At 41.7% G+C, this 27,917-nt stretch overlaps 1 protein-coding gene across 6 annotated transcripts in view; it reads right to left on the bottom strand.

The window, feature by feature from the left end:
* The window catches only part of DENND1B (DENN domain containing 1B), a 271,030-nt gene that overhangs the window by 155,890 nt on the left and 87,223 nt on the right, over positions 1–27,917 (bottom strand). For all 6 annotated transcript variants that reach the window (XM_027565776.1, XM_027565775.1, XM_027565777.1 and 3 more), the window contains exon 4: positions 1,567–1,616. In XM_027565776.1, coding sequence (XP_027421577.1) covers positions 1,567–1,616 — 50 coding nt within the window. The remainder of the gene's footprint in view (positions 1–1,566; positions 1,617–27,917) is intronic.

Consider the following 27,917-nt stretch of genomic DNA (forward strand, 5'->3'; position numbering starts at 1 on the left):
TATATCCTGGTAATAAGTTTCCAAGTACAAAATAAGAATACAATTCCCATGAACAAAGCTTACTACAAAGAATTTCAGTTAATGTTGACCCAAGTGTCAGACGGTCATCGTATGTGTCAGGCTGCCATGGAAGGTGAGGTCGAAGTCCCTACACTGAATCTTCATTATTTAAAATACACAAATACATTTCCCGTTACTAGCCATGACCTTGCCATTAGACAGCAACAACTGAACATCCGCTTCCTTGATGCTAAATAAAATTTCTAGGACGCCTAAATTTTGGCTTGGAAATGGTGAGCGAATCATGTGCAACGAAATAAGTTACTTTCTCCTACTGTCCCAACACTGCAAATCATTTTCAACTGTCAGGAAATATTGTATTTCAAATGCTGAACGTCTGAAGAACACACTTTTACATGCAAGGTGGTTTTTTTTTAAACAAGCTTCAAAATAATCTACCCTGAGTACAGCCTGAATGCTGCATGCTCAAGGTGAAGCTGTGGGCACATATTATAGCAGATTGGAAACCATCTCCCTTCATGGAAAAAAAAAACAAAATAATACCTGTCTTGTTCATAGATTGACAATGCCAGTAAATTACAGTTCACTCTAAAAAAAATTTAAAAAACCGCCTCTGGTGTCGAATGTGCCCTCTTGTGCCCAGTGCTCGCAATTTACTGCCATAGCTTTGCTTCCTTTATCTCATCTTTGCTATTAACTTGGAAACTGCAACTTTAGTGGACACCACTGATTCTCCACAAAAGAGCTATGCTTATCAGCATCAATGAGTCCATCATTCGAAAGGCTTTATCTTTAACGCTGTACAATTTTAGATTTTTACCCATCTTGACTTTTAGCAAAATATTTTCCTAAGATAAATTTTCTTTTAAAGTTGCCTTACAGCATACTCTTTTAAAAAATAACTGGTGTTAGGGTGTGAAAAATCACATGAAAAACAATAAATGATCTGTTTTATGCTCAAAGAGCTATATATGCTGCAGCATTCCTGCCACAACCCAGGTAATACTCTATTCATTCAGCATTTGTTCAGTAAAATACAAACATAATGAGATTTTCAAAACTGCTAGGTAAGAGGGTGTCTGTGCAGCCTTTGGTAATATTGCACTATTTCTATAAAGCTATTTGTGGGAGACAACCAGCCATGAGTTTTACAATATCACACAGATGGTCTTTTCAATCAGGGTGAAGTGACACAGAAACTGGGACATATACATCTAATTTTAAAAGACACAATTCTAAGGCTCTGATAAAGGACATATGAATGTTCTTTTTCCTCCGAGTGCTTACAATATGTACCTGAAGAACAAAAGGAAGAAATGGAACCTTGAGACTAATCCCAACTGGCCACAGTGGAGAACAACAGAAGATAGAGTGGTTTAGAAGCCTTCTCCATTTCAAATATTATTTGATTTTGAACCTCTTGTGTTTTTTGTTAGAGGCAGTGAGGAAAAGTACATTTCATTTCATAGAGAAGACACAGGTAATAATTCTACAGTGCTTACTAAGGCAGGCTCCGGTTATCTTAAACGATGACTTATACTGTACCTTTCAACGTCAAAGGGGAAGCAGAACTTTGGCACAGTCTGTAGTACTTCCTGTGAATGCAAATTTTAAAAAAAGCTTTAGAATGTTTGTAAAGATGCAGTTAAAACTTCTTTTGAGACATTTTTAGGGGAAAAAAGTTGTTTTTTTTTTTAAAGAAAAATAGCAGAGGTTCCTAGATTAAAATAATTGATTATTAAAAAGGAATTAAGTGTGTGCTTCGGCAGATTGCGCTGACAATGCCTCGGAAGCCCCTGGAGGGAGAGGCCTGGCCTGAGGGCATTAACACCCCTCACGTCCCCGCTGGGACTCCCTTCAACAAGGCCATATGGATTTTACGAGAAGCGCGGCACCATATGGGTAAGCTGCGTCTGTGGCTACTGGTACCGCAGGCCAGCCAGGGGGACTTCTGACAGATCCTGGCTCAGAACATAAATGTTGTTTCAATTAAAATGCAGGCAGAGAAAAGGGAATGAGGTTGGCAGCAGAATGAATTACTGAGAGGTGTAACAACTCAACGTGCGCCATAGTAAAATCGTTCGGGGGAAAAAAGGATTTTCTATAGCTAGAGAAACACACTTATAATTTCAACTCTTGGTATATTCAACAGCAGTAACACTAATCTCACACTCTTAAAGAAATGTGCATGCAAAAACAAGCCTTTAAGGGTAAAACAACATAGCTTCTATTCTGTGCACTTTAAGAATTTCCTAGAATGAAAAACAATGTTTTAAGCGTATTTTCTAAGCATAGAAAATAATCTTACTGACTTTCGAAATCTGAAGTGATTTTATAGTTACTGTAAAATAATTTTAAAACCTTTTAGAAACCATATACATTAACAAGTATAACAAAATGCACATAATTGTCACATATTTGGTAAAAGATGGAAAAAGATCTGTATTGTTATATAGGAAAAAACAACTTAGAGTTAACTCCTATCATAAAGTTAAACTTCAGAATTGACGATACCATCATACAAGTTTAAAGCCTACTGATCTTATAAGACAAAGCAGAGATATATGACAATGTTTCATATTAAAAAGAAAAAAGAGCCAATATCTTAATACAGTAGTCATCTCTCCAAAAAAGATTACCTTGCCTATCACCTCTTTACAAATAAAATTTGCACTCAGAGAAATCACAATATATGAATATTAAATTCTATATAGGCACAAACACAGTATTGAGTGCTTTAAAGCAGAACTTCTCACATTCTTTTAATATGTAGACTGATATCAAGTATCAGTTAAAAATAAATCATTGTAATATTCCATTTGCTGTATGATTCAGGGAGCTCAAGCCCGGCTCTGTGACAGCCTAGAGGGGTGGGAGGTGGGAGGGAGGTTCAAGACGAGGAGACATATGTATACCTAGAGCTGATTCGAGTTGCTGTGTGGCAGAAACCAACACAGTACCGTAAAGCAATTATTCTTCAATTAAAAATAAGCGGAAATGTTAAAAAAAATCACTGCAATTATTCCAACACCAAAACCTAAGAGAGATTCAAGAGCGTTATGAACATATATATTTGAAAGTATGAACACAAATGCCATATTTAGGAAAAAACTGTTTCACTACTGACAATGTTTTCTTAAATGGAATTGAAAGAGCTGCTAAACTCGGAATAATTCAAGTTACTTAAACTGCAAGCAGGTCAGTACAAAACAGGACAGTTCATCTGAGCATTGATAGACTTTATCTTGTGCTGCAAAAAGTGAAGACTTCTCGTATTTATAACACCTGCCCCTCCACCCAACCCGGCCGCTGCCACAAAGCTGTTCATATCATTTCTGTAACAATAAAGATATATATTCAAAATCCATTGTCGCCTTCCAAATATACTCGAATCAATAATATATTGCACATCGATTTTAAGACTCCAATGAAGAAGAATGTTTCCTGGTTAGCTGCTCAATAGTTCACACTCTCCCCCTGCCCCCCTCCCACAAGCAACACACACACACACACACACACACACACACACACACACACGCTTCTGCAAAGCAGCCTCAGCTCGCTCCCCAACTGGCAGGAGCAACCCTCAGGGGACAAGTCTTTAAACCTCCGCACTCTTTAAAATTCAACCAGCCAGCAGGTCTATAGACTAGTGTATAAACAGTATAGACAAAAAAATCCCCTCTCAGCTTATGTCAGTGACAAAGCAGCTCAGCAGTTGACTGCTCCTCCCCTGACAGTATAAGCCGGGCTTACACAGATCAATGGCCGCCAGTCCCACCTAGCTCCCAGGGCTCGGTTCTCCTCCTTAATTACAGGTGCTGTTCAAGGTTGGAAGAGAAAAGAAGGGGAGAGGGAGAGCGGGAGGGGGGAATGGAATACATGCAAACAGCATTTTTGAACCCTTTTAACAACGATGTTAAGTGAAAACTGTACTTTCATACTGATGTAGAAGTGCTCATGAACTCTACTATTTCCACCACACAGTGTTCTTCACATGACACAGACATCCACACACACGCCCACACACACGCACAGGCACGCACGCACACCCCTGCATTTCTGGATTGGCATCCTCAGATCACGTGACAGGTAATACTCTTCAAAAGTTACGTTTTCTCTATCCATACAGGCTTTGGTTTTTATGAAATACCTGATTTTCTTAAGCAAGAAAAATTATCTGGGTTCTCAAAATCCTATTAATTCTCTAAAATATTTTTCTACAAAAAGAACACATTGACTAACATGTCAAATGTTAAAAACAGAAGGAACAAAACGAACAACACAGAATATGCAATTATGAACAGCAAAAAAAGGGGGGCAATTATACATATGTGTGTGCTCGCGTGCTCAGTTACATGTATATGTGTGTGCTCGTGTGCTCAGTTACATATATATGTGTGTGCTCGTGTGCTCAGTTGTGTCTGACTCTGCGACCCCATGGACTGTAGCCCATCAGGCTCCTCCGTCCGCGGAATTTTTCAGGCAAGAATTCTGGAGCGGGTTGCCATTTCCTCCTCCAGGGGATCTTCCTGGCCCAGGGATCAAACCTGTGACACTTTCATCTCCTGCATTGGCAAGCAGATTCTTTACCACCACGCCACCTGGGAAGCCCTGCATATATATGCAGATGCCCTAAAAACAACACACCTACTACACAAATAAACCGACTGGAAAATAAATGACTGAAAATGTTTACATGGTGTTTTTGGTCTTACAATCCTGTATCTGTACTCAAAAGCATTATGATCAAATTGAGCCCATAAGAGAGAAGAGGGTGAATGACCTGTGTGAACAGTGGCATATTGACTCTTTATCCATGTGGTTACTGTTGAACAATATAAATTCATCAAATAAAAGAGGAAACAAGCGTTTAAGAATCTGCTTTTAAAGGAGAGCTCAAAGATGTAACGGGTACCTCCTGATTAGAGTTCAGTAACTACAAAGGTCTTAGAATTTCCCTGACAAAACTCTAAGAGGCGATGAGATGCGTCATCGTCAGGATCGGTAACCACTCTCCCTCCTCTTCACTGCTCCTGCCCCGGCTCTCCACTGAGATGCTCTCCACTGAGACGTGGCTTCTGAGGTGCGTGCAGCCCTCTCTTCCACACTCACAGATTACATCCGGCCTGGCACAGTCTATACCCGTGGATTCAACTGCAACCCCCAAATTCCTTAGCCCCTGTTAGTTTCGATACTACTGTGAACTCCAGCACTACACGTCTAACTACTTCCTAGTACCTATTTCCGAGTGTTCTGCCACCTCAAGTTCAGAATGAATAAGCTCAAGTCCTTCTTCTGGTTGTATACTCCTTATCAGCCAGAAGGGCAGTACCATCCACCCCTGGTGCCCACACAAGCCCACAGTGACTGTCCAGACCTCTCCCTCTCCCTAACCCCTGCCCCACACATAATCAACCATTAATCAAGTTCTGCTTATTCAGTTTCATTAAACTGCCTTGCTCCAGAGGTTCCCAATGCAAAGGCAGAAAGAATTAGAAGGAAGATAAGAACGTGGAAGAATCACTTGGGAGCATTTTTCAAAACACACCTGACTGCCTCCAGTAAGGGTCCTGACGCTTTAACTTCGTTTGAGTGGCACATGTAACCGAGGGATGAGACGAATGGGACCAGACCTGGGCGCTCGCTGCACCCCAGCAGTCCTTGCCCTCTCGCTGCAAGTGACGAGGCGGAGTTGTTTGGAGGCTGGTTCAGCATCTTCCTCGAGGACTCAGGAGTCTCCCAGCCTTCTGCTCTGCTGTCCTGAGTCTGTGGCTTTGTCCTTGTCACCCCTCCTGGTGGTCACAAAGTGAGCTGCCAGAGTTCGGCTGACCACATCCAGACACCACAGTGTGCAGTGAACGCTTCCTGGAAGGCGCTTTCTACCCTTCCCAGAAGGCCCACCAGCTGCCTTTCCCATCCCACTCTACCACCTAGAAGAAGGTCATGGCCTCTCCTAGACTAACCTCGGGCAGGGCAACAGTCATCCACGCTCAGCCCAGCCTCAGACTGGTTACAGGAAAACTTAGAATTCATACCCATCCATTTTCCACTAACCACTGAATGTGTAATTAATTATAAAGAAGCTTGAAGTATCATGTTTTCTTCCCTGAAACTCCCCCCGCAAATTTTAACTAGATAAGAATTAAAGTTATACCAGAGTTCTTGGTGAAAATGTAACACAATATTATGTAAAGTCAGTTTTCAAATATGCAGTTTTCTTCATTTGAACAACACTTTAAGAATCATTTTGTAACAAGGGGGCTCTACTTATCAATTTTAATCTAATTTTTCACAAAGGCCATATATTTCTCAAAAGATGCTTACGTAACTTTGCATGTTATCTCCCAAAATAAATGAGAAGTGATTTAGGATATCATGTATTTGCTCAATCTATCTGTGCTTTACATGGGGGAAAAATAAACTTTTTTTTTCCTTAAAAGAAACATTCACTGAGCTACTCTGTGACAGGCAGGCTGCGCAGTGCAAAACTGGGATTCCCAGACCACACCCGACCTGCTCTGGGCCCCACAGCACCAGCAGGGGAGCTACAAGATGCCCTCGGTTTTCAAGGAAACACAGCTACACTAACAGGGGGATTAGATTAGGAGGCGTTATACAGTAAATTACAGGCACAGCATCTTTAAACATCATCTTCTCATCTTCTGATGTTTTCAAGCTGGATACTCTACTTTAAACTTAAGAGTCAAGGAATAACTGTCAGGATTAACTGACATCACTGCGGGATTTCTCGACTTTTTTACTTTTCTGTACTATTTCTGTACAGCAAATATACTCTGCTGTAAAAAGAACTGTACTGTCGAAATACACATTTTGAGGATTTGGGTTTTATGTGTACCAGTCAGGTGACAGAGATCTCTGTAGTCGACATTCGTTTAATCTAATGCCAATGAAAAGGCCTAGATTCAAAGCAGGGCAGAGAGATATTACCATAAATACATATACTTAACGATTAGACAGGTGCTTTACTTGACAAATGAAAGGAATCATATATTTCCCTCATTAATTTAAGATAAAGAATTTAAAAGGCATGAAAGGAAAGTGTATATGTGTGTGTGTGTGTGTGTGTGTGTGTGTGTGTATAAGCAAATGGGTTTCAGAAGTTTTTTTCTCAAAAATTCTACTACCAACCTTCATTTTCTCATCCCTAGGTTAACACTAACTTCTAATGAATCATTTGAATAACAGTCACCCACTCAGGAAGACCCTCTTTTCACCCCTAATAACCATATACCCTCCCCGCTCCTTTCAGACTAACATATCTGCCCTTTGCTTCACCCACCCTTAGTTTAACAAGTAACATTTTCTAGATCAAAGGAGCTACCCATATTATAAAATAGAGTACTGCCTATAATACTTATTTGCACAATAGAAACTAAGGTACTTAAGAATGAATATCAAACTTCCATTTAAATCAACATCAGAATTAGGTAGAAAAATGTTTCAACTTTTAGAGAGAAACATGTTTCACACCCGTCAACTGATCTGCTCCCATGACCCCAGACCACAGTTAAATGTGGAGTAGAGGAAACAAAAGGGCATTACTGATTTTCAGAGCGAAGATCCTAGGAACAGCCCCACAGCTGTGTGCAGGCTCACGCCCTCAGGTGGTAAAGCCCAGTGGTCACCGCCTAGTGCCCCAGGGCCAGGGGTGATGTTCAGACCTGCCTGTGCCAGCCCCTGGCCATGCCCTCCAGTCACAGCCGCTAGAAAATGGGCCAAAATTATCACCTATCTCATAGGATTAAGTGAGAATTTTCTAGGGGATTTATATGAGGATTAAGTTAGAAATCCACGTCCAATGATTAGACAATGTCAGGCACATAAACCACCCCCACCCAACAACTGTTAACTCTTTTATTAAAGAGCTAGTTGTTTTAACAACTCAAGTGTCACATGAATTCAAATGAAGATACTTACTTACATAACAAATATTTACTGAATAACTGCAGCATTTAAAGTCCTGTGTCCAATAACCTATGCCAAAACATTAACAAACTGAAACATGAAATGATTAAACAATATATTATACTGAATAGTGTGTCTGCCTCCCTGGAAGATGTTTAACACATTAACATAGGTGCCTGTGGATACAGACACAGATTTGAACATCTTCACCTACTTCTGCTGCATCACACACAATAGAAGCAGACTCGTCAGAGCTGGGAAGTCACACCCTGTGCGGGGGTGGGTGGGTGGGCGGAGGCTCGGGCAGGAGGGGATGTGTGCTTAGGTACGCTGGTCCACTCTGCCACATGGCAGAAACTCACACGTTGGAAAGCAACTCGACTTCCATTTGGAAAAGTCACGCACTGTGCACGCTTGATGAGGTCAGCGTGTACAGGAGCTGTCTTCAGGCTACCATCCTGGCTACTTCTCCGAAGTAAAAATATCTTCAAAGAGTCATGCCAACAGATGTTTTTCACTTAAGGGGGGGTTTACTTTAAAAAAAAAAAATTCCTCTTTCAGGTATTTATCTATCAATGCACCTGATGAGGACTACTGCCAACTCTGCACTCGGCACTAAGCCAGCGCGGGGAGGAACACCCAGCTTCCTGCCCCACCAGCCCCCCGGCCGTCTCCTCTCTGCCAGGCTCCCCTCCAGCCATCCTGGCGAAACCGCTGGCAAATGTGTCCTCAAATAAACACATCCTCTATGCACCACTGCCCTCCAGTCATGGGTTATGTTTTCCATTTTCTTTGATTTGAGTCAGTCTTTGTACTTAGCCTACCCTTTACTTGGAATTTATGTTTTCCCATTTTGTACACTGCCGGACCCTTGATTCATATTATTTCTCTTCTTCTTCAAACTTGGACCATGTGCAATCTTTGTCATGACATTCATGTAAATATTTTCCATTCACTGGGTAAATCGCACAGTGAAGAACGTATTTTGCTCTTATGGATGACAAATGAGACATGCTATGTCCCAGACAAGTAAATTACAGTTATCTTTTTTTTTTTTTTTGACCCTGCCTTGAACCTAGTTCAGAACTATGCCTGAACTGCTTGATATTCCCTAGATAGTGAATCTTGTGATAAAACCAAATAATTTGTCTGATGCTTTAATAAACAACAGAACCTTAAGTTTTAGAGCATAAATCAGGGACCCTACACTTTAGGTAGTTACTGTATTCAATACAGTACATTAAGTACTAATCGTTTCTCTATGCCTTGAAGGCCCCTAGAGTCTATGCAGTCACCCAGCAGAAACGAGAATCACGGTGTCATTTGAAAGTCTGGAAATATCTTTCTATCTATTTGAAGGCTTTATCTGAAAAAACTAAAATATAATCACACAATTATGAAACATGGACTGCTGAATGAAGATTATTGACTTAGATATAAAATCTAAGAAGGGAAGGGAGTAGCAGAGGATGAGATGGTTGGATGGCATCACCGACTCAATGGACATGAGTTTGAGTAAGCTCCGGAAGATGGTGAAGAACAAGGGAGCCTGGTGCGCTGCAGTCCGTGGGATCACAGAGTCAGACACGACTTAGCAACTGAACAACAACAGGAAGTCTAATCAGTGCGAAATCACATTTACAAACTCAATGTGAAACACATAAATATTAATATGGTAATGTATGTTTATATATATATTCATTTAGCAAATACTTAATGTGTGAAGAGCAATCAAAGACAATCACAATGTAATGTAAAAAGAGCGTGGACGGTAACGGTGAAAAACACCCAGAGTCTAGAAATCAGACATATAAAGCAAATCGAGGAGGGGGCTTCTGGCAGGGAGTGGTCCAAGTCTCGAGGGAAGAGACTGCGTCTAAACAGAGCGAGAAGTTGACCAGATGACCACACGACGACGGGGCGGTAGAGAGGTGGGCAGGGCAGTTTCCCTGTCGCAGGCAAGACTACCACAGAAAGGTCCAGCAGGGTCTGGAGGTGGAAGCTGCTAAGTCGCTTCAGTCGTGTCCGACTCTGTGCGACCCCATAGATGGCAGCCCACCAGGCTCCCCCGTCCCTGGGATTCTCCAGGCAAGAACACTGGAGTGGGTTGCCATTTCCTTCTCTAATACATGAAAGTGAAAGTCAAAGTGAAGTTGCTCAGTCATGTACGACTCTTAGCGACCCCATGGACTGCAGCCCACCAGGCTTCTCCGTCCATGGGAGGTGGAAGGAACATGTACAAAGTCTGAGCGGCTGAGAAGACAACATGGCCTGAAGAATCGGTAGGGGACAGACGGGATCCCAAGGCCTTTAGACCAACTCAGTTCTGACCTAACGCAAAGAGGAGGGAAGCCACGCCGCTGACCTGCCCAGAACACTTTACAGCCACCTTCTCAGCGGCGATCCCTTTTACTCTCAAAAGTGCCCGAGTTATGACTTCTTGTTACAGAAATCAGAACAGTGGTCTCCTGGGGCCACAGGAGTGGGTGGGCTGGCACAGAAGCACCCAGGAAAAGGCAAGAGGGAACCTCATGCACTGACAGGAATGGGCTGCATCTTTACAGGAACGAGGGCCATGCGGGGTCTCACTGCACACCCGAGCGGACACACGTCTGCACTGCACCACATACAGACCATCAGTGAGAAAAGAACAAGGGAGGATCTCAGTCTGGACAACAAATCATGCCCAGCTGACCTAAGAGAAATAGGGAAGCTACGAAGCAAGGAAGGGACATGCCTGGACTGGAATTTCAGGAAGGTCGCTCTACCATTTGCAGGATGGGTTTTAAAGGACGAGACTGAAGGCTGGATAATCAGTGAGAAGGCCTTTGCGATCATGGCAGGGAGTGGTGGTGGCCTGCAGCTGGACAGCTGCACGAGGAAGACAGAGAGTGTACAAGATTAAGATGCAAGCAAGAGCAAAGAGCGAAAGGTCCAGGCGGGAGCTGGATAAACTGCCCGGTGCTCCAGAGACAGCATGTGGCCTAGACAGAGACAAACAAGGGGACAGCGCCAATTAAAAGATACAGAAGCAAGGAGAGATGGGATTCTTTCACTGTCCGCCATTATGGACAATTAATACTACTCTTCATATTTTCACAGTCCCCTTAACAAGTGACTTGATTGTAACATTTCCAAATTATGAAGTCACTGCACTTTCTCATAATCCTGTCTTTATTTTCCTAAGGACTTGTATCAGGATACAGGTTACAGACTGTTCAACCACCTCTGGTATTATAATCACAATATGTCCTCAGGATCCAGAAATCGATGAAGTTAGTAGTGACCCAGAAGGTCCTAGTTGTTACAAAGGACATGATCAATCAGAGGAGATGAATCTCCAAGTCTCTGATGGCTTATTTGCCTTTGGAGTTCTCTAAGGCCTACCCAGTGCCTGGCCAGCACGCACGCTCTCAAACAAAACTGCTGATCACATATGAAACGACGCTTTCAGCACCATCAGAACCAGTCCACCTTGGCAGACAGTTCAAGGAAAGGTGATTTAAGGGTTTGAATGCTTTTTTTCCCCCCGATTACCTACCCAAATAAAGATATGATAAAAATAACGGCTTACTACACTAGGTTCTGACCTAAGCCCTTACATGTATTATCTCATTTAAACCTAACAACAATCCATGTTTTATTCTCTTTTATATGTGTGCGTGGGTGGGGGCGGGGGGAGATCAAAGAGACTAAGTAACATGTACAAAGGCACAAAGCTAGCAAACGTTACTCAGGGTTTGAAATCAGAGGCTAAGCTTCTAACCATCATTCCCCACAGTATGCATTTTTTTCACTTTGTTTTTATGTTGCGTCCAACATGAAATCACCAGATGCCTGGTTCCGATGCCTGCTTGGGCCCTATATGGTGGATAGTGTCCATACATAGGAAGAATTACACTATACAATTGTACTTCCCTGGTGGCTCAGACAGTAAAGGATCTGCTTGCAATGCAGGAGACCCGGGTTCAATCCTGGGTTGGGAAGATCCCCTGGGGAAGGGAATGGCAACCCACTCTAGTAGTCTTGCCTGGAGAACTCCCATGGACAGAGGAGTCTGGTGGGCTTATGTAAATAGGCTCACAAGGAGTCAGACACGACTGAGCACTAAAACTTTCATTCATGTTTTAATTAGAACCAAAGTTCAACTTGGCGTATGGAACAATACAGGGGGCGGAGACGTGAGGAAATCATGGGAGGAGAGATGGGATGATACGTCATCACAAACGTGAATCCTGCCTGCCCAACGTTGTTCTTTGCCCTCGAAATGAAGTCCTGAGGCAGAAAAGCAACGCTGCCTGTGGCTATGCCTGTTCATTACCACTGAAAATACTAGACTTACAGTAAAAACATACATCTGACTTCTTTCAAATAACAGACTTATAAATAAGGGCCTATGAAGATTCTTTCTCACACAAGAGCAAAATACCAAGGAATTAAATTTAAAGCATATTATTTAAATCTGAAACAACCAATCATCTGATATTTATCAAAACAAGGGGCTTCCCTGGTGGCTTAGGTGGTAAAACATCTGCCTGCAACGCAGGAGACCAATGTCAATCCCTGGGTTGGGAAGATCCCCTGGAGAAGGGCATGGCAACCCACTCCAGTATTCTTGCCTGGAGAATTTCATAGACAGAGGAGCCTGGTGGGGTATATAGTCCATGGGGTTGCAAAGAGTCAGACAGAACTGAGCCTCTAACACTATCAGAACAAGGATCACAACAGAGCAAGTAAAGAAGGCTCAAGTAACACAGGCAGGATGAGGTAAGACAAGATTATTAGTAACAGCGGGGCCCAGGGTGGGGAGAGCGTGTAATTATTTCAGGATCAACAGTAGGAACCTACAGGTCGGGCCAAAGCTGTCTCTATGTGGCAACAGGTGAAGACGTGGAAAATGAGGCTCAGGCAGTAAGCATCTCAGGTCACTGATACCATTAGCCATTCTACTTGTGAAGTTTGCCAGACATTTTTATCCCCTTCAATTTAAAGCAGAAACTAAGTGCCTAGTAATTAAAATAAAGCCTTATTCAAATACAGCTAGCAATCAGGACTAAAAATCAAGAACCTAGAAACTGATTTTTTGTGTGTATTTTTAGAGTACCTTAAATTATACAAGATGTTTCTTTTATAAAAAATGTACATGCCCACGATTTTTAATATGTCAAACAACAATTAAATCTGAAGTCATAAGTGTCTTTTTTTAATGATTTATTTCTTGAAATTCTAAATAGAAATATTGTGAGCTATTATTTTGCAAACTTATTCTGCTCCACCCATTCTAGAACATCCACCTCGTGGGATAAAAATGTAGTTCACACTCCCTGCTGACGTAATCTTTGGCCTCTTGCTGAGATTATAAGAAAAGGTGCCAATTTTGGTCTTAGTTCTTGTAACGCAGAAGTCTTTCTGTAAGAAATTCAACTGCGAACACTAGTTCTTTTCACACAGAGAAAGTCACCAAATAAGCCTCACCAAATAGCAATGAGTTTTGATCATTCCTAGTCTAGTCCACTTTGCCATAAATGAACTTAAAGAGAAAACACAATTTCCTGAGTCTCTTGTAAGGATTTTACTCAATAAACCAGAAACGGGACACACACACACACACACACACACACACACACACACACACACACACACAGCTGGGGCGGGGCATTATTTGATAAACTTTCTCAGTCAAGGATTAGTAATTCTCTTGAATAAATTATCTTATACCTTGTACTTATTCTTTACAATATATTATTGTGTTGGAATGCATGGAAAATAAGGAGTAAACATAAACAACAGGGATGACTTATCTGTAAAATCAGACTAAGATAAATTCTGTAAAATAGATTTGGTCAACTAAGAAGCAGACCTAAAATAGTTCTTTCTTCCTCTCACTGAAAATTTTCTTGCAAGTACAACATACATTCAGCAAGTCTCCATTACTGCTTTTACTACTGACTCTTCTCAGCTTAAGTCACCAGTGATTGCTAATTTCTACATTTAATCGCTGTTCTCCCAGTCTTCACCGTATCTGACTTCTGCAACGTGTGATACCTCCCTCATTTAACATGTGCTTATTCAGCATCTACCAGGCATGATGCGTGTGGGATTGAGGGCTGCCAGGACCTGCCCCTTTCTTGACCGAGAAGCCGAGGTTCCTGCTCCCGCGTGTCCTCCTGACACGTCTGCGCCCACTTCACCCGGCGCACCTCCTGTCTTTCCAGGCTGTTTCACGGCGCCTTCTCTGCTGGGATTCCCGGGGTTCTGTCTGCCGCCCTGACCTCTCCCTGGGGAATCGAACCTCACTGTTACACGCCACAGACAAAGCCTGGATTCTCCAGCCAGAAGTGAGGACCAGGACCCAGCTGAGCCACTCAACAGCCGCGTGAAGCCGATCACCATCCTCTCCTGCCCTCCAGCCGGAGGCGTCCAGCCATGAGAAGGCACTCCTGCCGGCAGACCTGGCCCTACACCAGGAACATCCTGCCCCTCGGAACCGCGCCCACATGCCTTGTCCCGATGCTTTTGAGCTCTTTCCAAGTCTAACTATCTCCAAACTCTAGAATCAGGCTATGGCTTTTCTTTCATTGTATACAAACACATCAAAAACTAGTTTAAATCACAAGGACCCTGTGTCTGCATTCCCCAAAAATGACCACTAGACTGCATTGTTGTCCCTTTGGATCAAACGGGCTAAGGATAAAGATGAATGTTAGTATCTGCTGCTGCTGCTAAATCACTTCAGTCATGTCTGACTCTGTGCGACCCCATAGATGGCAGCCCACCAGGCTCCCCCGTCCCTGGGATTCTCCAGGCAAGAACACTGGAGTGGGTTGCCATTTCCTTCTCCAATGCATGAAAGTGAAAAGTGAAAGTGAAGTTGCTCAGTGGTATCCGACCCTCAACGACCCCATGGACTGCAGCCTTCCAGGCTCCTCTGTCCATGGGATTTTCCAGGCAAGAGTACTGGAGTGGGGTGCCACTGCTTTCTCCGGAATGTTAGTATCTAGTACTAGCTTATTCATCGGAAGGACTGATGCTGAAGCTCCAATACTCTGGCCACCTGATGTGAAGAGCTGACTCGCCGGAAAAGACCCTGAAGCTGGGAGAGGTTGAAGACAAAAGGAGAAGAGGAAAGCAGAGGCTGAGATGGTTAGACAACAACATGGACTCAAGGAACGTGACTCTGAGAGATGGTGAAGGACAGGGAGGCTTGGCTGCTGCAGTCCGTGGGGCTGCAGAGTCGGACACGACTTAGCAACTGAACAGCAACAACAACCAGACACGCTGCAGTGTTAGCCTTTGTCTAGAAACACACACGGATAAACTCGTAAGTGTGCATTTGAAGAGCTAAGCTACAAAAGGAACAAAAAATTCATATTTTAAATATAATATTCACCATCACATTTAGTCAAAATACTTAATATATAATAATCATTCATTTTTCCAATTAGATCTATTTAAATTAGGCCAAACGTTATGAAGTACTACACGTAACATTACGTCTGTAAGATTTAAGAATTCTAACATATGCAAAGTCTATTAAAATGCACATAATTTATCTCGCTCAACATGAAAATATATCTAATAAATAATACCATTCATCTGGCCTCTTTTAGCTACCCCTTAACATAAAAATGCATTCCTTTTCTCCAAAACACAGCAGCTGGGAATGAAAGGAAAGATTTCAAATGATCATTTTCACATCATATTCCATCATCTTTTCTTCAGTCTTCCCTAGCTTTCCTTTGAGTCCCGTTCTTTTACAAGGGGTCTCTTTTTAGATCAATCCATATTTCCATAATCCACACTGCTGTTTCCTCCTCTTCTCCCCAGGGTGGACTAACCCCCACATCCAGAACTATGGCTTACAACTGTCATTAAGCCTTATAACAATAACAAGATAACAAAAGAACGGGTGGAGATGAGGCTAGCTGGTACCATATGTTGATAAGTTCAATGTTTTCAGCTAATAAGAGGATATTTTTTAATCTTCAAATTCTTCATTGTGAATTGCCTTCATATCTACTTATTCTCAATTGTATTTCAGGCTTAAATTTTAAACATTAGTAAACAACCTGGCAATATTACTTTAATAGTGCTTATCTATTAATAATGTAATGGGAGAGGAGGGAAAAACAGAAATAACCAAACAAAAAGGTAAGGTGGCAACTTATAGTTAGTTACTGATTCTTACAAACCACAAGTTTCACTCAAGTTACACCTATTCCTAAAAAAGAAATATCCCTGAAAGGCATTCTTATGGAGCATACAATTATTATGATTATTTCAAAGTAACATATTCTATGCAAATTAATATTGACTTAATGTCAATTTGAAAGATTTCAATTTCTTCAAGTAACATGTGAAAACATGCTACTCTTCCTTCCATCCTTTGTTTCACAGTTAACTAATTTTAACTTCTTTTTAAGCTAAATGATAAAGAAAAATGTGAAATGTAACATTCTGGACTGGTAGAGAGATTTTCGTTCCTTAGACTTAAATTTAACTTTTTCTCCTGATTTCAGAATTGCTTCGATTCATCAGCCTCTATCACGTCACCTTGAAAAAAAATATTTTTTATAATTATTTCTCTCAAAGATTTAGAACTAAATTCCAAACTGACTACTGTCAAATGTTTAAAGTTCCATAAAAAGTAAGTTCTTGTGAACTACATTTATCTTTTTCACTCTGCATCATCTACTATTATTTGATTTCTATAGGGTGCTGAGCAATGCCAGACCTTCCAGGATTGGTCTGAATTGTGTGCAGAGTTAGAATATAATAATTTCATGGCTATAAAAATAAGGGTAAAACCCCTCACCCTCCAACAGCTTATGAAAGTAACAACATTCAGCAGAAAAATAAGGTCATTTTTTTAGGGGCTTTCAAATTTTATTATCTAGAATGTATGCAAAAATATTCTTTTCAATAGGAGTTTGCCAGATTACATAGTTCTGTTTTCCAATAAATACCTCTGCTCTAAAGCAAAATTTCTAAAAATGTTTTTCCAAATTAGTTTCCCTGTTTGCAGTAACATTTTAAAATTTTAACAGGAGGAAATATAAGAATGCAGATAAAATAAAAACGTGATCACATTTGACCTTGAGCTTTCTAGTTCTGCATTTACAAAATCTTGCCTTTATGAAGAAAGAGAGAACAGCAAAATGATGATCTTGGATTTACTTTTAAGCACCTTCCCACAAGCTTGCCACCTATGTTTTAATATGATTCTTTTTTTTTTTTTTTGACACAATAATGTACAAAAAATCTATATAGTGTTACCTACAAAGAAAATTATAAGAAATGATTTATATTTTAGGGTTATTGAGATATATAACTGATAAAATGGAATACGAAACAAACAATGCAGTCATGAGATGATTGTAACCACCATTTCCCTGTGTTTAGGATTTAATTTCATTAAAAATTTAAAAAATCAATCTGTCTCAGAAATGTGTGTCCATATACAAGGTACATATTCATAGGGGTAGTGAAATAAAAATTAACCATCACACATCAAAAACTGGCTTAAAACAATTCATTTTTTTTCCCCATTTGGAAAAACAATCAGTTCAGTTCAGTTCAGTCTCTCAGTCGTGTCCAGACTCTTTGCGATACCATGAATCGCAGCACGCCAGGCTTCCCTGTCCATCACCAACTCCCCGAGTTTATAGTTGGTACAAAATGCAATTAAATATCTTCCTCTGTGCCTGATATAATCGACAGGCAGTTTGAAACGACAGAATCAAATCCAAACAAGCAAAAAAAAAAAAAGTCCAATTTAAAAAAATATCTGTAATTATTTAAATATTTATTTTGAAAGTATTTAGATTTAGTAAAATTATTTCCAAATAATTTCAATTTTATGACCGATGCAAGGAACAAAGTCATAAAACATCCAGTTATCAATTTACCTCAATTTCAAGTCATGAAAGACTATTTATTCTGACCAAATCCCCTTAAAGTTATCAAAAGAAATACTTTTTTGAAATGATAGACATGTAAAAAGTTTCTCTTAATAACGAACAAGCACTCTTCCTAAAACACACAGACCAAGCACTACATATTGTTAAACATGAAAAGAAAATTGTATATGGTGCTGAGTATATTTGGTTTGGAATCAGCTAACTAGCTAGTTACCTACAACTACAAGAGACTTAAGAAGATGCAGCTGAAGGGTAAGAGTTAAAATGTTCTTTCATCACGGTGTAATAGTTTCCTATGACTTTTCACTCAATTAAATTCAAAGTTTTCACTCAGAATTATAATTCAAAGTGTTTTCAATTTGAATTCTACCAAGTTTTCTTAATTTCTCCCAAGATTTGCTTAATTAATGGTATTTATTATCGTAATTAAAATTAATTATGTAATATGTGCATGTTTCTCGATGCATTTCCAATGCAACTTGCTTATCACCTAGCATGGGAGCATACACTAGTATGTCAATATATATAGATTCTTAATTTTTTTAACCTTCAATAAAACAGAGAAGCAGAAGCAACACACGAGTCAGGTACTCGTCGTGAACAAACAGTGGTGGGCCTACTAAACCCTTCCTCTGGGCCACATCTTTTCATTCGCAGCTTGATGAATCCCTATTGTATTTGTTGAAAACACCAGTCTGAAATTCTTCTAAATTTAATATCCCACACCCTCGTACAGCTATTCTGCTTAGTAGATGATCTTGCTCCCATTTTAGAAGGTTAAAATAATCTATAATGAGTTTATTCAACTTTCTTTGATTTATTCACCTAGTCATTCAGAACAGCTTTATTCAAACCTTATTATGTATGAGCTTGCTAGATGTAGTGATTCAAGTATAAGGAGTTTCTGCCCCTTCTTCCTTCAAGAAACACCAATTACGGAGTAGGGGAGACAGACACACTCAAAAGAGAGAGGGAGAAAAGGAATGAATGAAATGTACTTGTAAAATATAAACACAAGAGGCTACAGAGCAGTCCAGACAGCCCGCCCCTGCTATCGGCATCCCTCCTTTCTGCTCATCCTAAACAGGAGGGCACGCCCCACCACGGCCACGTCACACCTGGGGCTCTGACGCCCCGGACAGCCTGTTCTGTACTCCAACTCATGCGATACACTGTGACTAACTAACGTGTCTCCCTGACTGGACTATGAGGTCCTTCTGAGCTGGCAACTTCTTAGACTTATCTTTATTTATCTCATACCAGAAAAAAATAATGCACAGTGGGTGCGCAGGCAGTGTTTGTCCTCCTGCCGTCTCTGCTTAGTCTTGCTACAGAAATTAGTCCTAGCTACCATCTTTGATCTTTCTTTTTCAGGTGGCTTCTGGCTATGCTATTTATAGAAACATGGTCTTCCCTCCTCAAGCTTTTTAATCCTAGAAAATAAAAGTACACTGAATACTGCCACCAGCAGCAAAATCAGTCTAAACCCTCCTTCGTCGCTAACCACTCCCCTCCTCAGCTTGTGTAAATGTGCGACATCTTCCTTCCCAGGACTTCCACATTTCATTGGCAGTAATTCTCATGACACATATTACACCTGGGTTTCTGTTGCAACCATGCGTGCGTGCTAAGTCACTTCAGTCATGTCCAAGCCTTTGTGACCCCATGGACTGTGGCCCACCAGGCTCCTCTGACCATGGGATTCTCCAGGCAAGGATACAGGAGTGGGTTTCCATTTCCTCCTCGAGGAGATCTTCCCCACCCCAAGATCGAACCTGTGTCACCTACATGACAGGCAGATTGTCTACCCGCAGAGCCATCGAGGAAGCCCACGTGTAATACAAGCTATGCGTGTGTGCATGCTAAGTCGTTTCAGCTGTGTCCAACTCTTTGTAACTCCGTGAACTGCAGTTCGCCAGGCTCCTCTGTCCATGGGATTCTCTAGGCAAGAACACTGGAGTGGGTTGCCGTCCCCTCCTCCAGGGGATCTTCTGACTCAGGGATTTTACCCTTGTCTCTTACATCCCCTGCACTGGCTCTGGCTCCTTACCACTGGCACCACTTGGTGAGCCCCCTGTTGCAGTCGTACGGAGAAGCAAATACTGTAGAAACCAACCAGTAACCCGCATCCCCACTTAACAGAGGGAGAGACGGCACTTCAAGGAGCGAAAGTGATTTCCTTCAAGGCATACATTCAAAGCAGAAACACAATATTATCTCACTTTTGGTTCCCAAACCAGTCTTCCTCCCCTTGAACAGGACTTCTGGAAGGCAAGGACCACATGTCTTTCTGTTTACAGCCTCATGTTGCCAGACTGGTGCCTTGCCCCCCCAAAAAAAAAAAGTATTCTATGAGTAATTTTAAGGCAGCTTTGCCATGCTATGCTAAGTCACTTCAGTCGTGTCCAACTCTGTGTGACCGCATAGACAGTAGCCTACCAGGCTCCCCCATCCCTGGGATTCTCCAGGCAAGAACACTGTTAGGTACATGCTAACTGCTTAGGTTAAGTAAACTTGTTCGGTATTTGGCAAAATTTTCACCTTTGATATCATAAAAGTAACAACCAAAAACACAACTAAAAGGCCTCGTAAAATAAAGCATCACTTTCAACAATATGTCTTCCAATCTCTTACACGCCTATGTTATCTGTTCACTACAAAAAATACACCTAAAATTATCACCAAGATTTCTCATGTCTATGAATCTACATGCATATAATCCAGAAAAGTCTTTTCTTTAATTGAGTTAGTGTGAAATACCTCTGGAGAATACCTCTGGAAAGTGTCAATAAACTACAGATTATAAAGTCTCATAATTTAAACTCCCAAATACGGACATTTATAGCAGCTTTATTCACAACTGCCAAAACTTGGCAGCAATTAAAATGTCCTTCTGTGGGTAAAAGGATAAACTCCGGTACTTCCAGACAATGGAATATTTTTCAGCACTAAAAAGAAAGAAGCTACCAAGCTATAAAAAGACATGGAGAAGCCTTCAATGCGTATTACTAAGTGAAAGGGGCCAATCTGAGAAGATTATATACTCTGTGAAAAGGCAGTAACTATAGAGACAATAATAAAAGCTATGCTTTGTCCAGTAGGCATGTACGCATATGAGAGTTAGACCATAAGGCACGCTGAGCACGGAAGAATTGATGTTTCCAAACTGTGGTGCTGAAGAAGATTCTTGAGAGGCCCTTGAACAGCAAGAAGATCAAACCAGTCAATCCTAAAGGAAATCAACCCTGAATATTCATTGAAAAGACTGATGCTGAAGCTCCAATACTTTGGCCACCTGATGCAGAGAGTCAACTCACTGGAAAAGACCCTGGTGCTGGGAAAGACTGATAAAAGGAGAAAGGGGTGGCAGAGGATTAGATGGTTAGATAGCATCACCGACTCAAGGACACGAATCTGAGCAAACTCTAGGAGACGGTGAAGGACAGAGGAGCCCGGAGTACCGCAGTTCATGGGGCTGCAAAGAGTCAGACTCGACTTAGCGACTGATGGAGATAAATGGAGACTGTAAGAAGACGAGTGGTTGCCAGGGCTGGCAATGGCAGGGCGAAATAGCCAGGCAGAGCACAGAGAATTTTTAGGACACTGAAAATACCCATATGTTATTATAATGATGGCTGTGTCATTATACATCTGTCCAAACCCATAGATGGAACAATAGCAAGCGTGAACCTTAAGGTAAACTCTGGACTCTGGGCCATTATGTGTCAGTGTAGGTTCATTCTTGGTAAATAACGCACCACCTGGTAAAGATACGGATAAAGCCAGAGGCTGTGCAAACGCGGCTGCAGGGGGTAAACGAGACATCACTGCACCTTTCTCTCCATTTTGCTGTGAACCTTAACTGTTCTAAAAGACAGAGTCCTTTACAAAAATGTTAAATAAATTAAAGCAGCTCTACTCTGATTGGCTTATAGAGAGAAATGTGCATAAACTGATTATTCCTCAAAGTCCTATAAAATAAGGAAATTGAACTTCTAATACTTCAAATGTGCCAGACTTCCAGAAAACTTATAGTGAATTCAAATTCACATAATTAAGGAAAATCCTCAGCAAACATCTAGTTTCATCATTTTACTTTAGTAAATAGAGCTGCGACTCTGACTTCTGAATGTTAATTAAAACATAAGCACACATTCATTCTATCTCAGTTTGCTTTTCCCAAATGTATACAGGCTTACTGACTAAATTAGCTAACATGGCATACTGCTTAAGGTTATAAAAGATGTAAATATTCAACCAAATTGTATCATTATTCTGGCAAGCTTTATTTCAATAGTAACTATAGTTTGTAATATATATGCTGAAACAATTTCAAAACTCTTGAGGTAACCAAAACATTAAACTGATATTGAGTTAAGTTAATAAATACTAATTATACTATACACTGTATTAAAGGGGCTTCCCAGGTGACTCAGTAGTAAAGAATCCACCTGCCGAAACAGGAGCTGCACAAGACGAGGGCTGGATCCCTAGGTCGGGAAGATCCCCTGGATGAGGAAATGGCAACCCACTCCAGTGTCCTTGCCTGGAGAATTTCATGGGCGGAGGAGCCTGGTGGGCTATAGTCCATGGGGTTGCAAAGAGTCAGACACGACTGACCGTGAACAAAAATAATGTATTAAAACCCTAGATAACTTCTAAAATACCAACAACACTGATCGCTAAGCATATTCAAGTCTACATACTTCTCATTTGTGTGTGCTGTAAAAAGGCTACACTTTTGGGTCATGTTAACGAATGTGTTCGCTTTGGCGACTACACAGTGAGGGGGGAGGGAGGTGTGTGGCTACAGAAAGGGACCATGGGACCGAGTCTGGCGGTCTGCTAAGATGCTTGTGCAGGACACCAGGTGCTCAGTTATCCATGCCCCCTCCACCAAGTGCTTTCTTTCTCATTTTCTGTAAAACAGAAGTTACTTGTCCAGGTTAAAAGTTATAATTAATATGAGTGGTTAAGACTTGTTTTAATTAATATGAGTGGTTAAGACTACATGATGAACAATAGTGTCAGATAAATACAACCGTGGATATGTTTTTGTTTCCAAAGAATAGTTTTATCCTAAACAGTGATTCTTGGGCTTTTTAAACTGTTTACCTCTATATTCTTGGGACTTAATGAGGACTGTGATGAGCTAGTGTTTATGTGATAACTGCTGAAATGTAATATATTAGAAATTAAAACTGGTAAATTTTTTAAAAGACACGTGGGTTCATTCGATGACAGCAATCACGGATGCACTGCATGTTAACACACATAACAGAGATGTGATGGTTATAAAGACGATAATGAAACCAGTTTGACCTTGCAGATCTCTGAGATGCGTCTTTAAGTGTCAGTTTGTTCTTGAACAGGACAGAGCGCAATGAATAAAGCTTAAAATGCTTGCTAATTCCTGACTCTGGAAGGAAGCTATGCAAATTGTTAAAGTTCACTCCGTTTTGATGGGCTTGCTTCCGTGCATTAATGACTCACCCTCCGCCTACACCAGGAAAGGCTCCTCTCGGCTCCACGTGCCTGGGACAGTCAAACTCTGGGTCTCTGCAGAATAATTCTCTGTGTTTGATAAAGACTTTATTATGTCTTCTATTATTCAAGAGTGGGGAGGAGGGTCACAAAAGTTCCTCGCTTATGAAAGAGGAACATTCAATCCTCACTCAACATACACATTCAATCATGTCACTGCCTATATTTACTTTTAAATATTTTATTGTCACATAATCAAATGCTTGCTTCTTAGGCACCTCTGAACCCAATCGTAGTCAAATATCCAAATCTTTTAACAACTTTTTAAATTTTGCCTTCCCAAACTCAGATTCTGAATACAGAAAAAAATTAAAAACCTGCAGGATCTGTTTTTTATCTAAAACTATCTGGGGGATTTCCTTGAAGCTCCCTGAAAATCACAAGGATGTATACTCTTATAAAATGAGATGCTAGAAGTAATTTGTCTTGTTTGATATATTATCATAAGGGTGGTTTAACATAATTATTATTATACAAAAAGCTGACCAATCAGAAGAGACCCTTAGCCTGCTCTAGGTTAAATCTGTACATGTAAATTTTATGAGTATGAAATATCTCAGAAAGCACATGCTTTATGGGAAGTATCTAGAGACATGCCAACACCCTTGCTCTCTGGAATATGTTTTACTCTCCAGGAAAACAAGGGTCAAATCTCTTATGAAATAGTTCTGCTCAATTCTCCTACACTCGCCAGACTCCCAGCAGTGCTTCGCCTGGTGACACAAGGCAACAATAACGAGTTATTACGAGGTCTAGTTTCAGTTGTTATTTCGAATGTTCACCTGGATATAATCTTCCTTCTCTGTTTTAAATCCCGACTCTTCTAAACCAGTGGTTCCCAGCTAGATATGCACCTAACTTAACGTCGACGTTGTATAAAAATATGTTTGTCTGAGCCCTCCTCCAGATCCACTACATCTCTTTACGTGATACTCTGAGTATACTCTTGCTATATTATGCCTCAGGATTATTGCATGTCACATTCTCAAGATCTTTCCTCTATAAAAATTCTGTTCACCCATTTTCATAAATCAGACATAACTTGAACTGGCTCCTCAGAAAACAGGCTTACACATTGTTCTTACACACATTCTGTCTAAAGCCTTTTCTTTTGAATGGTTTTATTATCTTCATTTTCATACAACAGAAACAAACAAATTTCCTTTTCCATGTTTTACTTTTACGATGAACCCTCAACAGGCATTTCACACTTGAGCATAATCATCCATAAATTAACCACAGCCCACTAAGTCTCTATCGTCCGCAGATGGTTTACTCTTGTTTCTGATACCCTGAAAACTGTTAGAAGCTATAGAATTTGTCTTCAACAAAGGTCAGTCTCGGAGCTTAGTGGCAGTGGTCATCTCAGGTACCTCCAACCACTGACACTTCAAAGAACAGATTCACGGGTGCAGGTTTTTGAACTGACAACGCTCAGGCCATTCCACTGGACTGAGTCAGGCTCTCCAAGACTCTTTTTAGTCAGGAAGCAGAAAGTTTCATGAAACTGCTGTGTCAATATCCAGCAGAACAATAATTTACTGCATCGCACTGAATAAACTAACGCAGGAAAATTCACTGTTTGAAATATGTTTGATGCTGTTGCAAAATGTTCTATTTTCTGGACATTTATATGGAAGCCCTTGCCTCCTTCCTAAGTTGTCTGTAACCCACAACCACTCCGTAAACGCTGCTTCTGTGAACAGAAATATAATTTTTAAATTACATCCAGTTCTCACTGATTCCTTCCCTCCCTCAGAAACTCTCACCGGGCCCCTTGGATTTTCATGGCAACACTGTTATCTGCACAAGTTTAACAAAACCCTCTCACTCATCTCATCCAGGATACAACTGGAAACACTGACTGTACAACCAAGGCCATACCTGAAGTACTGTCAAGAAAACGCTCGTTTAACCAGCCACGTCCAGGCACTCTGAAGGAATAAAGGTTGACTATACGTATGGAGGGGCTTCCCTGGGGCTCAGATGGTAGAGAGTCTGCCCACAATGCAGGAGCGTGGGTGCATGCTCAGTCATGTCTGACTCTTGGAGACCCCGTGGACTTTATAGCCCGCCAGGCACCTCTGCCCACAGAATTTTCTAGGCAAGAACACTGAAGTGGGTGCCATTTCCCACTCCAGAGGGATCTTCCCAACCCAGGGATCGAGCCCACGTCTCTTCTGTCTCCTGCATTGGCAGGCGGATTCTTTACCACTGCACCCCCTGGGAAGCCTGGGGTTCAATCCCTGGGTCGGGAAGATCCCCTGGAGGAGGGCATGGCAACCCACTCCGGTATTCCTGCCTGGAGAATCCCACAAACAAAGGAATCTAGCGGGCTACAGTCTGTGGGGTCCCTAAGAGTGGAACACAACTGAGTGACTTCCACTTTCACTTTTATGATTATACCCTCCATTAAAAATACTCTTTAATACTAGTCTCAGAAACCTCTGGCCTAGTGGAGTAAACAGAAAGTAGGGAGGTGCAGATCCGGTGAGCATCACGGGAAACACAAAATGCTCTGGGAACTCAGAGGAGGTACGTCCAATCCAGGCCAGTGACACAGAGGGCTCCTCGGAAGATACGACCTCTGAGCCGAGACCAGAAACACAGGCGAGGGTAGAGCGAGCAGGAGACGGGCATCTCAGGCCGAAGGACTCTCGTGTGCAAGGAGAGAATGGAGGTGGATGGCTGGGGTTAATGCATAAAGGAAACGAATGTCTGCTATGAAATGCAGACCACTACTTTATTAGGTAAAGGGGGAGGGAGACAGAGCAAGAAGAGGCTTCAGGTGGAAACAGAGCCCCTGAGCAAGGGCTCGATCCTGATAAGAGGGCTGGACTTCACTGTGAAGGTGTTAGTGGGGAGAACCAGGTTTAACCAGCCTTCCGGTCAGCAGGCTCTGCAGTCACACTGCTTTAGAATGATGACCCTGCTACTTTCTAGCTGTGTGACTCCTGCCACATCCTTCTGCTTCCTCATCTGTGAAGTGGGAATTACCATAGCCCCTCAGGCTCACAGGGTATTACGAGGACAGGTAAAGCAGTTAGAAAACTGCCCAGCACACTGTAAGCCCCAATGACAGTATGCTGTCACAGCCAGGGATAGAACAGGACGATCAAATAGTTAGCTCAGAAATCCCATTAGGGGACTGCAGTTAGAGAGGAACTTTAGGGGACTTTGGGGGACCCCTGAAAGTTTATGATCACGTAAGAAAGCAGGTTTGCTTAACCACAAAGCCAAGCAGGCTAACTTAAAAACAAAACCATGAAACAGAAGCGTCAGACAAGCTTCGAAACAATAAAACGATGGTGGCAAGAGACCCACATCCTGCCCAGTGCCGAAGTTCAGGAAGCAGTGACCCCAAGACGTGCTTTCTGCACACGTAAAAACTAACTTAGGGAAAGGTGACATTTCAAAGGAGAATATATATAATAGGGACAAAAACAGAGGTGAAAAGAAGAGTTAGGAGGATGTGAATTAAGGAAAGGAACTTAGAAGTAGTTGAGACAGATTTACAAGACATAAAAGAGGCACAAGCAATAGGGTTTGGTGACACATTGATTAGAGCAGTTGAGTGGGGGAAACATAGGTCAAAAATTAATATAGAAAGTCCCTGGCTGGGGAAAGAGGATTCAGTGAGAGCTCTCACTGGGATAAGACACATAAGAACAATTCCTCCACACCAGGGAGCGTGGTAAACGAAGTGATGCAAAAATGACCGTGGGCGTGCTCAGTCGTGTCCCACCCTTTGTGTCCTTGTGGACTGTGGCCACCAGGCTCCTCTGTCCACAGGATTTCCCCAGGCGAGAATACTGGAGTGGACTGCCAGTTCCTCCTCCAAGGGATCCTCTGACCCCGGGATGGGACCCACGTCTGCCGTGCCTCTCACACTGCAGGCAGATCTGTTATCACCGAGCAACCCAGAAAGGCAAAGATGACCCTGGAACACAAACAGGAGGAATGCTTCAATATATCGCAGCAGATAAAACGTCTAAGCTGCATTATAAAGGAAGTACTTAAGAGAAATGGAAAAGGGCATCTGAAATGTAAGAAACAGCCCACAATCAAATGCTGAACAGGAAACTAAGTGCTGCAAGAGGGAAGAGTTAAAGGTGAGTCAGAAATATGGCCTGGGGTCAGCTCCTCAAAACGCTACTTTTCCTATCTAAAAATTACGTAAATACACCTAGGGATGTCTATGTGTCGGCCATCACTACAAGATTATGGCTCCGTGGTCTTAGACTTCTGCTGGGAGCTGTCCTGAAAGCATCTCTCGTGTTACTGTCAGGAAGCAATCTCTGCCACCACAAAATGTGTCTCTTTGGCAGGAGGATTTATTCGGGCTGATTATTTTGTAAGAAATTGAGACTGAGGAAGTGGGCCTTGCTCCCTCCCCATAACCGCCTAAAGAAATTTAGACACAGGGCCTGTTCCCAGAATAGAACTATCACCAGAGATCTCTGTGAACACAGGCCAGGTGAGGGGGTGGGGTGGGGGGTGGGA

This window comes from Bos indicus x Bos taurus, chromosome 16 (genome assembly GCF_003369695.1).
Source record: "Bos indicus x Bos taurus breed Angus x Brahman F1 hybrid chromosome 16, Bos_hybrid_MaternalHap_v2.0, whole genome shotgun sequence".
Lineage (NCBI taxonomy): Eukaryota > Metazoa > Chordata > Mammalia > Artiodactyla > Bovidae > Bos > Bos indicus x Bos taurus.